General features: G+C 41.8%; 1 protein-coding gene across 1 annotated transcript in view; it reads left to right on the top strand.

The window, feature by feature from the left end:
- The window catches only part of LOC124155341 (uncharacterized protein CG3556), a 46,262-nt gene that overhangs the window by 15,944 nt on the left and 15,160 nt on the right, over window positions 1-15,158 (top strand). The window contains exons 3-7 of the mRNA XM_046529079.1: window positions 4,269-4,372; window positions 5,456-5,623; window positions 7,929-8,092; window positions 9,945-10,245; window positions 12,669-12,900. Of these exons, the coding sequence (XP_046385035.1) occupies window positions 4,269-4,372; window positions 5,456-5,623; window positions 7,929-8,092; window positions 9,945-10,245; window positions 12,669-12,900 (969 nt within the window). The remainder of the gene's footprint in view (window positions 1-4,268; window positions 4,373-5,455; window positions 5,624-7,928; window positions 8,093-9,944; window positions 10,246-12,668; window positions 12,901-15,158) is intronic.

Raw genomic sequence — 15,158 nt, 5'->3', positions numbered from 1 at the left:
GATTTTCCTCGGGAATTGAAGACCTCTTGATCAATTCTCTCACTTTGCGCTCGATTTTGGCTGTTGGGTCTTTATTTAGTCTCTCGTAAGTATCGTCATCCAAAAGGGAGAGAACTTTCTTGCCATATTCTTCCTTATCCATGATGACCGTTGCATTGCCTTTGTCAGCTGGAAGTACGAGGATGTTGTTATCACACTTTAATTCGTTCAAGTAACTTAGTTCAGCTGCTGGTAAATTTAATTTAGGCATTTTTGAACGTCGAAGCACTCGCACAATTTCATGTCTCATGCTGTCAGCCTTGTCTGGAGGAAGTAGACGTATTGCAGCCTCTGCTCCTGCAATGATGTCTTCCGCTGGTAGGTATTTAGGCGCAATTGCAAAGTTCAACCCTTTTGAAAGAACTGAGACTGTCTCTTGGGCCAAATTCTTTCTGGGCATTGCTCTTTTAATGAAAGAGACACTATAACCATTGCCTTTCAGTGCCCACATAAGGTGTTGCATTTCATCACTGATATGCTCAGCATCACACACGATTTTGGCTCGGTGGGTTAGCGTTTTAATGACGCAGGCCTTTTGTTGTGGGTGGTGATGCGATGTTGAATTCAGATACCTGTCTGTGTGGGTCTTCTTTCTGTACACTGAATGGCCTAGGCTTCCATCCATTTTTCTTTTAACCAGTACATCTAAGAAGGGGAGACAACCTCCTTCTTCTAAATAAAAAGAAAAACACCCTCCTCAACATGACGGCCACAAGGGGAAGAAGCCACTTACATACGCTAAAATTCCATACATCTCCGGGGTCACCGATAGAATCGCCAGAATCCTCCATAAAGGCAACATCAAGACTCGCTTCTGCACCGTGAAGAAGATTCAGAATATCCTACCTTCACCAAAGGATAGCCATCCTCCCCTTCAATCTATGGGAGTGTATGAGGTTCCCTGCTGCTGCGGCAGAAGCTACGTGGGACAGAGCAAGCGTTCAATCTCCCAAAGGCTTAAGGAGCACGAAAGGGCGTTAAAATTACATCAGTGGGACGCATCAGCTGGTGCTGAACATTTTGCCTCCAGCCCTGGGCATAGAATAATGTTTGACGCTACACGGGTATTAGCGAAGACGGAAGAATACCATCCGCGTCTTTTAGGTGAATCCATCGAGATTGCGAAAAGACCTAATAACTTTAATAGGGAGGATGGGTATAACCTCAGCCGTATATGGAGAGGGTTCCTAGCACAATATAATGGCCAACGGCTATCGGCTAAAATTCAAATCCGGCACAACAATGGGTAGCGAAAAAAACATATATAAGCTCGGGACGAGTATAAATTCCTTCCATTCTCTTGATAACGCTCCCAGTAGGAGGAGTGAAACGTCGAGTTAAAATGTTTTCTACACAGCAATACCCGAAAACCACCAGCAACATAGATAAAAGAAGCTGTGAAAGTCTTCAGACGAAAAAAAAGAAAAATAAGTATATATTGTTCGCTTGTTCATCTGGAATCGTAAAATCGGAGTCTATCCCTCTCTTTCAATGTCATAGATTCGACCCACTACCTTGCTATTGAATACAGCTTATAAACTACTTATTATAGGTAATTGCTATTACCAAATTAATTCATCTGGGATTTAGACAGAAAAAAAATAGACGAGTATCGAAAGCTGTGCTGTATCCTAGGTGTTATGCAACAATCAGGATGAATGTGTATGTCGAAACACCTAGATTCAGGGCGCCTTATGCAGATAGAACAGTTTCAACTAGAGATAATCTCTTGCTCGTTCCCTAGTCAATCTACCTAATAGATTTAATGAATTAGAAAGTATTTTGGTGGGGTCAAAATATTTTTCACCAATATTTACTTAAACTAGTTGAAAATATGAAATTTTATTTTGCACGGTTGACGAATAAATAAAAAAAAAGTCCGTTGAAAACTTGGTGGCCACTGCGCAGGCGCCGGTTTCGGGCACGGGCGAGCCCATTCTGAAGAAGCACGGCCACACGGGGGTGTAGGTTCAAATTGCCGTTTTTGCTTTGGTGTGTACTTGACTTCATTGGAGGTCTGTGCTTGATTCAGTCGTAAGCGAAGTCTCCCCCACACCTACTTTCCAATCCAAACGCCCGAGTTCTGCGCATCGAGGGGACACCCAGTTTTGACCGCAGCGTACAAATCCAATGATGGAATAAACGGGAGACTAAGGCATATCGATGGCGAAGTTCTAACAACACGTATCTCAAATTCGGTCGGTTTGAGGCAGGTATCTTAAACAAAGTGTAATTACATTAAAAAAATAAAATACAAGCAAAAAACCACCCTTTTTTTGCAAATGAATGCTTCTTTTCCAGTTTTATGAACTTTTGGTTTTTAATTTTAGTGAACAAGTAAAAAAATAATCGTTTTTTAACTCTCGCGAAAAGTCGCTATTTTTGAGATGCGTGTGGTTAGAGCCATCGATATGTTATATTTTGCATAAGTTGAGAAATCAAGATTGATGGATGGACTCATCAGCTTACGGGCCACTTTGCATCCAAGAGACAGTCGTGAAATGAAACCAACTGATTTCGGATTTACGAGGTGGAAATCAGTGTGTATGCATGAGAGCAAGAGCAAACGCTAAGTTCTGTTCCACGAACTTTTTAATGCCGTCGTCTTGTTTCAACCGCCTTAGCGTCGTCATGGAGACAAACAGCAAGAGATATCCTGTACAGCGTCGACCCGACAATGGGAGGAGGGGAATATGGGGGGGCAGGACATAAAATGGAGGGAAGGCAATGAGGGTGGGGGGAAAGGCAGAAAAATTAAAAAACAGTAGAGGGAGCATTTAGATTGATTCCTATGATTAAAAATCGTAATGATAGGTGCAATAGAGCATTTAGTGACTTCAAGAATTTCCAAAACATCCACTGTGGTCGAATGCATGTAAAAATTTTATATTATCGAGAGCGCATGAAGGGCCGAGGTGTTTAAAGAAGTGTTAATTGAAGTCTTTCAAACTTGCTTTCCTTTTATATTCATCGACACGGGTATTTTATTCACAGCCTGATTGGCACACCGTCACGAGTCGGAGCGTGGACGCCACTTTAATTTTCAGTAGGTACTTTCTTTATCTAAAAGTTCTTATCTTTCAGTAGGTACTATCTTTTGAGCTAATATTCGCTGTTTTTAGAAATTAGGAAAAAAACGCCTTTGGTCTTTCGTAAGATCAGAGGCGACATGGGAAAAGGATCCTTAATTGTTACATCAATTTTTGAGGCGGTATTTTTCGAAGAGACAGCAGAGTGGTTAGGGGAGCGATGATATATATTTTGCGAACTATGGTTTTTGGAAAAGGTGATTCACAAGAGTCGTTTTTCAAAAATAGGGCCATAGGAATCGAAAGCCATCTGTGAGACGTAGAATAAATAGCTGCGATCTTGTGATAGTAGGGATGGTTTGAATCTGCCGAGATAAGTACATCTGCAACGGTACTTTTCCACTCAATTGCGAAAACGTGGTTACCTTCTTTAAAAGAAATTGTCAGATCCAGGAAGTGGATTGAGTCACCTCCGAGTTCCATTCAAAGTGAAACAGAGGGAAAGGCCCCCTCTGCTGTGCAATGTCGTTTAATCGAAGCATGCTTACCTATTCCCCCCCCCCCCTCGTGGTTTTTCACTCATGGGTCTTCCTCTTGTGCATCGTTGATGGCTTTTTTTTCGATGAACACATTGTAATATCATTGGAGACAGAGCACACCCTTGCTTCACCCCCCACCCCCCTAAGTTTTGCTTCCTGTCTTGCAATCAAATATTTGAGAAATCGATCTAGGAGTGTGAACAGTAGTCATCTTGAGAATTGCCTGCTCTTCACTTGCGATAAATATTTCTGGAAAAAGGTGGCACTGCTGTCATTTATTTGCTTACAGTATTGTCGACAAGCCTCATCGGTCAAAAAATACTCGAAGAATTATTAATTTATTAAATACAATCTCAACTTTATAAAGTTATTTTTATCCATATTTCATATTTCTTAGGGGTTTCATTTGTATTTCACTCATTTACTCACTATTTGCGAGTCTGTTGCGCTTAACGAGCATGTGCTGATAATTTTTATCTCTTTGATTATGTGAATTACAATAAAATATTTACTTATGGAGGATGTGTGCATCCCTCTGCATATGCTAATTAGTAGGACATGTTTGTATTTGTGCCTCATTTGAATATTTGCATGTGTGTTCAGATCTGTTTCTTCCGTCCGCTGGATGTGAGAACAATGATGTTTTTTGTGCTCCTCGCAGGCACCATGAGGAGCCCATCAGCCCGGGACGGTTGTCTTACTACACGCTCGCCCTGCACGCCATCTGCCGGGACCCCAGGTACTTCCACGGACACGACCTCGTCGGTGAGTTGGCCCCACTGCGACCCGTTTCCCCGCAACCGATAACTCACGCCCTCGAAAAGTCTCTGTCTCAGTGGAAATATAAAAGACGTGATGGGTGCTTAGTAACCAAAAGACGAGACCTTGAAACGGATAAAAATTCCGTATTACGATGGGAAATGGAGACAGCCACCTAATTAAATGCCTAGGAATAGATTTTTATGAAGTCTTGTAGTTTTTTTCTTCTCTGTGGCTATCAAATGCAATGAAAAGGATATTTAAAAATGGAAATAGATAACATAAAAACAAACGACGTCATCATATCCACCCAGGCAGATTCATCACGTGATCTAGGGTTTTTTCTATTTAAGATCGGCCCCACGCGTAGAAGATGACAATCTCTTCCGTATGTATATCTATATGCCCTCTGAGGATTTGACCGATTGTGTTGTGAAGTATTTGAGAAATGCAATCCAAATATTTAGTGAGTATTACAAGTTAAAGATAAGAAAGTGAATATCCTCCATTCCGGTTTAAACAATTTTCTTTTTTGAATAACTCCCAAAAATACTATTAAGGGTATTAACCTATTTGAATTAAATTAGATTATTAAATTAGACTATTATAGATGGCATTTTTCCAGCACCTAAAAATTGATATTTATTTTTTTTTTCTTAAACGGTATCCTGATATTCATTTCGATGTTACGATACTCATAATTTTGCCAAATCTTAGATGTCACATATTTTCATTGTTTGTTCAATCGAGGAGGACGATTATTTTTTAACACTACACACCACTTGAGAGATTATTTGATTTTCTTGCTAGAGTAAATAATGATATTTTTATGTGCCGTAATCTTGCATTGTTCCCATACATTTGGTTATTTTGCGCTATTGTATCAATTTTCTGGACTTGAGCTACATATTGGGTTTCAGAGCGTTAACTATAAATTGTCTGTTATGGATTTTATGGCCGATGGTATTTCAGAAGCTAATTCTATCTTGAGTCTTCGCCTTACCTCGGTGGTTTGGACCTCAGATTCGAGATTCGTCGCTCGATGGCGCTCCGCCGCGCTTCAACTGTTTCTCTCTCCTTCTTCCTCAGCGTCGCTGCTGCACCACGAGTCTCCTTCGGACGAGGAGTTCGCCATCGCGGCGCTGGCCACGTGCGCTTCCGGTTCGCACGTGCGCAAGCGACAAATCAGAAGGCTGCTGGACGTGGCCGAGAAGGCGGGCAATGGCGCTGCTTCCGGTGACACCAGCGCCGATGTCGGTGAGTGAGTGCGAACCAGCAATTCTCTCCCCCGAGCCCATCCGAAAAGCTGTCGCGATATCATGTGGGCGATGAAGTCCACGGCTGCCTAGAGACGAGAGAGTCACTATCCATCCAATTCCTAGATGACAATGGTTCCCACAAGTCCACGGCTGCCTAGAGACGAAGGAGTCACTATCCATCCAATTCCTAGATGACAATGGTTCCCACCCAAATGACGTCAGCCGTGGATTTCATCACCTAGATGAAAACAAGAGAACTCTTCCGAATGACGATTCGCTGGGAATAAGTCTCGTGTGTACTTGTTATTTCCTTATCCATTTGGAATGGTTTCTCGATGATTGATTGTAGTTCTGCCCAATGAATTGCATGGATTTAGGCTGGGTTGACGCCTGGTTTTAGTCGCCTTAATTTAGCGGCTGTTTGGCAGGGACTCAAGTGGTTAGAGATACTCCGCGAAGAGAGCACGAATAGAAGACGAGGTTGATCTAGAATAGTCGCTCCAATTGACAAATTTAAGCAGTTTGAACTCAAAGGGAATCATTTATCATGGTTATATATCGCAAACGGCAACGTTAATTAACTGCATATGCAATGGATGTAGATACAGATTACCACTTATCAAATTCTTAATTGTAAGAGATCAGTAGTGACCGTATTATGCGTGCATTTTCTCACAGAGCTGAGGATATGAATGGAGGTGCCTCTCTTTCACCGTTTTCATTTGTTTTGCCTCTCCTTGCGTCACTTGCGCCATCTGGTAGCGCCACGGCAAACATGGGACATTTGCGCGTGTGTTGTGAACGGTGGCGCGGTATCGCTTTTGAGGATCTTGAGTCTTCTATCATTCCACTTCCACGTGCGAACCCAAATTAAATCAGGCTTCTTTCCTCTCCAACGGGCAATTCTCTAGTCATCCTGCGAATTCTACAAATCATGATGGAGTTTGGTGGGAATTGTGGAAATTAGAGGGACAAAGAGAGATTGAATATGATGTTGTGGACTGAATTCCCACCTTTTCTTCCTGGACATATTGGGACGGGACGCGTGGATGGGCGGCTGCCTCCTATCATCCATCTCTCTCCATCAAGCGTCTTCGCTTCGAGTTGAAACTCCTACAGAAGTCCCCTTCTAATGTGCCTTGCCGTGACGACGCTAAGGGCCGGTCTCTGCCCCTCCCCCACCTCTAGCAAAAATGCCCATGAAAGGAAAGAAGGAATTCGATGTTCAACTCATAATAAGAGAGGAGAGCGCCTCATTAAACCTCTGTCAAGCTACTCAGGAGGTATGGACTATTTGAAGCAATGATTAAAGTGAAAGTAGCGCAATGTGAACAAGCCAATTTGCGATAATGGGGGGAGGGGTCCACGGGGGCAGGTAAAACGACGCGAACAGAAACATAAGCATTTGGATGTCTTGCTAGACAAATAGGCGAACAAAATTTACCCGCGTAGAGAGTATGATGTCACACCACCTTATTTGCTGCATGAGGATTTGATGTTTTCCGGGTGAACTGACGCGATGAATATTTCTTAGCATTCCGACAAGGTCAGCCTTTCCATTTTTTTGCCTTCAACGTTTCGATGGACAAGCATTCTACGGAAACGTCAAAGGCGGCGGAAGTGATGAGCCTGATGCGGTCGGATGCCCGAGAAAGATTGATTGCATTGTGTGTTTCAATTTCCATTCCCTTCTTACTTTCCCTTGGTCGTCTAAATGTCTCACATTGCAGCCCCTCGCCCCCTTCCCCTTTTAGAAATACATACGAAGACTCACACACACAAACAAAACCTCCATTTGGCAACATTTATATTGTCAAACATTTTATCTTGTATATTTTTTCCTGAACTTTGACGGTTAAATATTTTGAGTGTTTTTTGTGGTGCGTGAATCTCTTGTAACAGGACTTATATACTGAAAGAAAATGCAACAAAATATTTCTCTTCATTTTTGTTGTATTTTTTTAAGAATGCCCCCGTAACCACTGTTGCGTATCCTTCAAACACTAGATAATACACTAATACTGCTTTTCAGAGTATAACACATATTTTTATATTCTTTGATGCTTAAAAACTATAACCGAAAGTTTTCCCAGCTGACATTCCGCAATAGGAGGCGTGCAAATGGCATCCTCGTGTTGAGCTTGGCACTCAAATATTTGAGTTTGCACAAAGTGCGTATTACATTGTGACATTGCATGCGGTCTTTACACTTGATGGTTTGATTTTTTTCTAGAGTGTGGCGTTGTTTTGTTCGTTTGCCCTTCACGCACATCTCCATTATTTCTCTCCGCCCGATTTCTCAGAGACGCTGGCCACCGTGCTCTTGGCGCTCGACTGCATTGTTCGTGAGCATCGCAACCGCAATCTGGAGCACTACGTGAAGCGTCCCGCTCGCAGCCTGGCCCGCCTCCAGGGGCCCGACGGCTCCTTCGGGGCCCGAATGAGGGCCACGGCCCTCGCACTACAGGTGAGCCGCAATTTCCACTGCAATCATTTAATGAAAAAATTTAATATCTCGCCCATTTCGGGATATTTACTGAGAATTCGAATTCAATATTTTCACTTGAACTTCACACACTGCGTTAAAATGGCATTAATTGTCTATAGAAAGCTTCGAAATAGTTTTTAATTTTATCGCTTTATTCTTGCTATGGTAAAATGTAATTTTCATTTGCAATTTTTCTTAAAATGAATACATTTTCAAATAAAACTCCTCATTCACGAATTCGTGTTTCCCCTTTGACCGTACGATGTGATGTGGGATTTTTAGGAAAATTTGGTCCACCCGAAAGAAGTAGTGAGGGTAACTCATAATAGGGTCCAAAAAATACGTCAAATTAAACCGTTAATCCTACGACCTTTTACGACATTTTATGATGAGCTCGAAAATCTAAAAATACAAAAATTTATTTTCATTTTTCAATCGATATTGCAGATTTGCCGTTCCTTGGGCGAATATGTTGTCCCTTTTTGTCACAAGTGCGACTGTTTAGCCACAATAGGGCATTTTTAAGCGCTTGGGTGGGGGAGAAGGCGGACGGTGACGCCATGATCTGGACGCAGCATAACCTCATGTCATTCTCGACTCGTCGATGGTGAAACTAATGCGCGTCATATAAACAATTGAAGGGGAACAACAATGGTGGATGAATTATTTGAAATGAGTAAACCCTTGTGTGATCCTCCGTCACTCTTTTTGGTCAATGAATATTTATGACTCTCAAGTTGAACGAATAGTAGGGGTTAGGGTGGTAAGTTAGCTTAGTGGCTAATTCTCGCGCCCCCTTGCGATGAGCTACCGTAAATATTATTAGATTCTTTACTCTCCTTGGGTAATTATATCGGTCAGGATTTTTCTGCGCTTAATTTTCGGTTGTATTAATTTGTTTCTAATAGTACATATTTTCAGGTCACAGGTTGGTATATTTTGGTCCACAGCGCCCGTCACCTCTGTTTCCCGACATACACCCCTGCGTTGCATACCACCAAGGATGCAATCACGTCCTCGTACGTTTTATTAACACTGATGTAATCCTAATCGATAACCCGGGTGATTTAGGAATTTAATAATGGATTTGTGCATTTAACAACATTGTAAGTTAGTATGTACACAAAATTTCCAATTCGAATGAACATCATGAATAACCCATCAAAACAAATAAGCCAACAAACAGTGGGAGTCAAAACAAATCCTGAATACATCACGATAAACTGGGTTGTTAGCTTTGTAACTTCCTAAGATTAATGTATTCTGCCTCTGCTCCACTCAATGGGCGTCGTGACGCAGGATATCCCGCATCTGCGTTTTCATCACCAATCGCTGCCATCCTACCGAGTCTGATCAAATTCTGCGGCGTCCTTTGGTAGTAGCCATCGACCAATGAACTTTGTTCTTTGTAACTTTTACATCTCATTAATTGCTCGCGTCAAATTTTTCATCCAATTTTGAAAAGAAGCTTCCCATGGACACAAGTTTAAGTAGGCAATAAGCTACAGTTTTGTGTACAGTTTTGAACATTCTAGATGTATTAAATCTGGAAAAGCGTTACATACGCGCCCCTCTCTGCGCGTCCTCTTTCAATGTCAAGGGTATTTTGATGAACTAATTCCGGCTTCAGGCTTGCCTCTTTCCTGAAGTCACGGTGTTTGAATGTTGGTCTCGATCTCCTCTCACATCGCAGCCATGTCTTCTTTTGTTCATGTTCAAACCCAGAGGATGAACTGATTTACTCTCTGAGTGACCTGCAGTTCTATGCTTGCGTGAATATGGTGAGGTGGGAGTGTTCATGTCCATTTGCTTCCCCCTCGTGCCGCAAAAGGCGCTGATATCGACGTGGGAGGAGGAGCCCAGCTGGAACCACGTGGCCTCCGAGAACCAGTCGGGCGGTACGTCGTGGAACCGCAGCGCAGCGCTGGTGTCGCTGCTGTCGCACCAGGGCAGCGACGGGTCCTTCGGCGGAGGCGACGTGGTCGCCACCGCGGAGGCCGTGCTCGCCCTGGCGGCTCGCGGAGGCCTGGGGGCCGTGAGGAACGTGTCTTGCCCTTCGCCCCCGCGGCCGCCCTCGCCTTTACTGCTGCCCCCGTCCATGACCACATCACCGGCCACGATGCAACCCGCAGGTACGCATCCATCACATCTCGTGTGCACGTCACCACGACCGACAACAACAACCAATGTCGGATCTCCCGCGCTTCGCACCGCGTGATGCTTTGGAAATCGCGGAAAAATGAAAGAAAAGAGTGTGAAGGAGGCTTCCAAGGGCACATGCCAGCCTATCACATGGTTCCCAATTGTCAAAGGACACAGCTACTTTGAATCATTGTGAGTCTTGAGAGAGAGAGAGCAGGAAGAACACATTTTGATGATGAGAGACGACTTGTTTTTTGAAGCGTAAGCACTATTATTAACCATCACTCTTAGCAAAACCCACGAGACATTCTTACATTAAATTCACCAGAAAAATCTTATATCACTTGTTATGATGCAACTGCTGAGGTGGCAAATCTTCGATCATTTAAATAGCAGATGCATTGCTGGGGCCAGATATTGGCCATCCAAACATCAAAATTTTCTCATGAGTAGCTTGACCTAAGGCATAAGCGTCACATAAGTTACGACTAGGACATATAGTGTAAATGGCAAAGAAAACCCTCAAGCCCTAAGTTTCCATGACGAGAGTTGTTTTGAGGGGGAAGAAAAAAAGGTAACACAGAAATTCACAATTTTGTTCGTAAAATCTGAAGGAGAAAATAAGGATCCCATCTAGCCATAGAATCACTTGTGTACAGTTTGGATGGTAATAACAGATAAAAAATCAGTGTGCGAAGAGGAAAGGGGAATAATTTAATAGTGACTTGCTGAAAACAGTTAAAAATTATCAAAAGTTTTAACAAATCAAAAGAGGAAGGGCAAAAGTATCTTTCACAAGAAAATTAGTGTTCATAGAGATACTCCAAATATCTTCATTAAAGCCATGAGTTCCATGAATCAGGGTTGACAATATTTCAAAATGAAATCAGAAAATTTTAAATGAGTAATGTGTAAACAATTGACCACTATTCACAATATTTTGCAAATATTCATTTTATACCATCTTAGTCTATGTATGGAATATTTTTGGCCCCACTCGCAGAAAACATTCTTGAAGGAGTACATATTTTTGGTTTTGATAGGATAGCATCAGAGCCATGTACTAATATAAATTGATATTTTTTGCCTGCAGTACTATTGGTTTGACAAGATTTAATCTAAAATTTTGGTTGATGACGACATTATGGGGATTAACACATATTTGAAGTATTATTTGGACAAAAAACTGACTTACCTGCCATTTTGGGAGATAATTAAAGTATGCGTACTCTAATTAAGTGGTGTCCCAAATTAGAGTCAATTTGGTCATTGGCTCTCTCCATCACTCACACCCTAAATCACATTTAATTCATCAAAGGATTTCCATCGATGGCACACGGAGAAATAAGTTACAACGAAAGAAAAGATGTTTCTTCATTCCCCCATTCTCTCTTGAGTGAAAATTAAAAGTTCTTTTGTTCTTTTCCTCAGAGAAACTTTCAATGAAGAAAAGAATAGCTCACAAGAGTTTAAACAACAACAAATGACACGAGGTCCACGAATGCCACTAGGATATTATTTCTCTGCAAATAGGCTTAGTTAGAGCTGTGATGTGTTCTCGTGGAGCTGTTTGATTTCCCTTGAAACTGGCAGGCCAGCCAATTCCCCTTTGTGTAAACACCTGCTAACTTAACGACCCAAGAAGGTTTTGGAACATTACCTTGAAAAATAGAAAAAACTCCTTTCTCAATTACCAATAGTACGCTATTTCCTATTTCAGTGTAAAGTTTAATAAGGTACGTAACAACCACACCAGAGAATGTTTCTCGCAAAATTCCTTCCTTAATGTGCTCATTGATCATATTGGAAATAAATTTTTCACGGTTACGACAACATGAGTTTGAAATTCTACACAAATGACAAGCAAGCATTGTTGGGGTAAAGCACAAATTGGTTGTACAAATGCCTTCGTTATAATTTTCTCTAGAATTGAATTTTACTTAGGAACTTACCGTAAAAGGGCTAAGCGAAAAATGTTAAGTGGAAAAAATTGAATCAGTGAAAAAACAGCTCAGCAGGAAAAAAAACAGTCAAAGAGGAAAAAAATCCAGTTTGGCGACGCAGTGAAGCGCTGTGCCAAAGGCGGTGGCAAAGGGTATTTCTAGAGGTGTAAAACCTGCTGAGGACTACCCTGGCCACTCTGAGTCAAGATCGGATTTATTTAATACCTTTCTCATTGGGTCAAGAATCCATTGAGAAAGTTATGTAATAAATGCAGCTGCCTTTATTTTTCACTCCCTATCGCAATTGACAGCGAAAGAAAATTAGTGAAGGAGTTCATGGTGTCGTGAATATAACAACATCAACAGAGAAAAAACGATGTGTGTCACTTTTCTCGAAATTGACGTGCATGCGTGCAGTGGCAAAGTGTGCACGGCCCATTTCCTGGCAATGGTGCCTTGATGTGTTGCAGGTCCTGTGACGGATGCTGTGGATGCCGTGGTGACAGCGAGTGGGCGCCACAATGAGACAGCCGCGCCAGTGGTTCCAGCCGTGACCAAGGGCGGCGCTGAGGCCGTGGTGACGTACACACTGTGGATGGGCCCAAATATCTCCGAGTCGTTGTCGCTGACCCTCAAGGCGCCCAAAAATGCATCCTTCTACAGTGTCATGACTGAGGCAGCACAGCGAGATCAGCGATTCCAGTGAGTATGCTTGCCCTCCTCGTACGTGTGCGAATGCTAATGCCTGATTTAGGTTGTCTCCCTGTTTAGGCATTGCTTCATCATCGGTTGCTTAATTGCTCTCCCCTCGACTCTCTTACCTTCAAACACCTCCATATTTCTTCTTGTTTTACATCACCTACTGTACTTAGATATGTCTCTATGACCTACCTCTGCCCCTTTTCCCTACCACCGGTCCGTAAACGATACTTTTCAGTCATCAGCTCTCTTGATCTGGTTGATTTAAGTCCTCTCCCCAGTGTTCTCCAAAGAAGTACTCATATGATATGTATCGATATGATATGTACTGCATCATTCTTCCACAGCATTTGTGATTTATTCCAAAGCGAATTACACATTATGTTGCAATTTTAGCCACATATATTCAACATTTCAGCAAGAAATGACAAAATGGTAGCCTATTTGTTTCGGTCATATTGGCCAATTAAGTACGTATGTACATATGTTTTATGAAGGGCTGGGTTCATGTATGCTGCTCATCAAGACTGGAGTAGTCATTCCAAATCGCACTTTTGAGTGCTTGATGCAAATCTAAATGTCTTGATGAGCAGACCTTCTCATTGCTACCAAGCAGCATATATTGCTATCTTTTTTTATATCATTTTACATCTATTTTTATCGCTTATTTGTAAAATAAGCTCTTATAAAATTTTTTTTTTTAAACCAGCCTTTATATTTAGATTACAGGGGATGAGCAACGTTTATATATGACACAAACACAAAGCAAAAAAACTCAGTGACCCCGAAAAACCAAAAGTGACGTATTAAAAAAGTCACTATATTTATTAAATTTTCAGTGAATGGTAAGCCCTATGATTTTGCTTTTAAATGCTTTTAAATGCCTACTATGTGGATATGCCTAAAGTGGATAACTTTTACTGTGGTCGCAAAACACGAAAATCGACCATTTGGAACTTCTTAGATCAAAAACATGTTTTGGGGGGCTATAGGTTGACTGGGGGGTGGTTAAAGGGGGGTTGGAGAGAAAAAGTTATATTTTCATGTATTGTCATCGGAAATGAAGAAGTGTGCAAAATTTCAGCGTTTTTGCTTCACAGGAAGTGAGTCAAATTTGAGTTACAAGATTTGTACCAGACAAACAGACAAACAAACAGACAGGTTGGTGAGTTGATATAAAGGCTGGAAAAAAACATATCCATGTGATACCACTTCTAGGTCGAAAATAAATTTTTTCATAAAAGTAATAATTAACCAGTAAAATTATTTTGATTTGAAATGGGCATAAGTGGCATAAGTGTCACTTGAAGATACCACTTAAATGCCAAAAAGAAGACATAATTTTTTAAAACTGCTTGGCATGGCGCTATGAAAAAGCTCATCTGCTACTTTTGCATTTCCAGATGCTTTATTGAAATCATCTTTTTCATCATTAGAGGTGATATCAAATTTCAGTGCACAGTAGGCCGGCCCTTATTTTTCAGAATTGCGAAAAGTTATGTTTTCCTGGTCTCAAAATGATCCAAATGGTGTTTATATTCACGTGTTAAAATTTGGTTACTTTAAAATAACGGCAACCCGTGCCCCAAGGGCCCTAAGTACTAAGGACCCTCAATTAAGTTTTTTGGGGCCGAAAAAGCGCTATTTCTATGTAAAACGTAAAAGTGAAGCCCTTTAGGGCCGATTTTCTGTTTGTTTTAACCTATCTCTAAGCGTTTAGGAGATATCGTCCGTCGTAATGCAATCCCCCCCTAGGGCGCCACCCCGCACCGCGGCACCGCTGAGGTATGTCCCGCACCACTTACTTAAGCACATTTCTTCAGAGGCTAGATCTTGACATCAGGAGCAAAGTCTTTGCCGAGGGAGGGGAGGGGGTTGAGGGGAAGTCTCTAGTAAGTGGTGCGGGACATACCTCAGCGGTGCCGTGGTGCGGGGTGGCGCCCTAGGGGGGAGATTGCATTACGACGGGCGATATCTCCTAAACGCGTAGAGATAGATTAAAACAAACAGAAAATCGGCCCTATAGGGCTTCACTTTTACGTTTTACATATAAATAGTGCTTTTTCGGCCCCAAAAAACTTAATTGAGGGTCCTTAGTACTTAGCGCCCTTGGGGCACGGGTTGCCGTTATTTTAAAGTAACCAAATTTTAACACGTGAATATAAACACCATTTGGATCATTTTGAGACCAGGAAAACATAACTTTTCGCAATTCTGAAAAATAAGGGCCGGCCTAGTGCACAGCTTTATTTCTTTGACTT

This window comes from Ischnura elegans, chromosome 3 (genome assembly GCF_921293095.1).
Source record: "Ischnura elegans chromosome 3, ioIscEleg1.1, whole genome shotgun sequence".
Taxonomy (NCBI): domain Eukaryota; kingdom Metazoa; phylum Arthropoda; class Insecta; order Odonata; family Coenagrionidae; genus Ischnura; species Ischnura elegans.
This window is presented reverse-complemented; position numbering and strand designations above follow the sequence as displayed.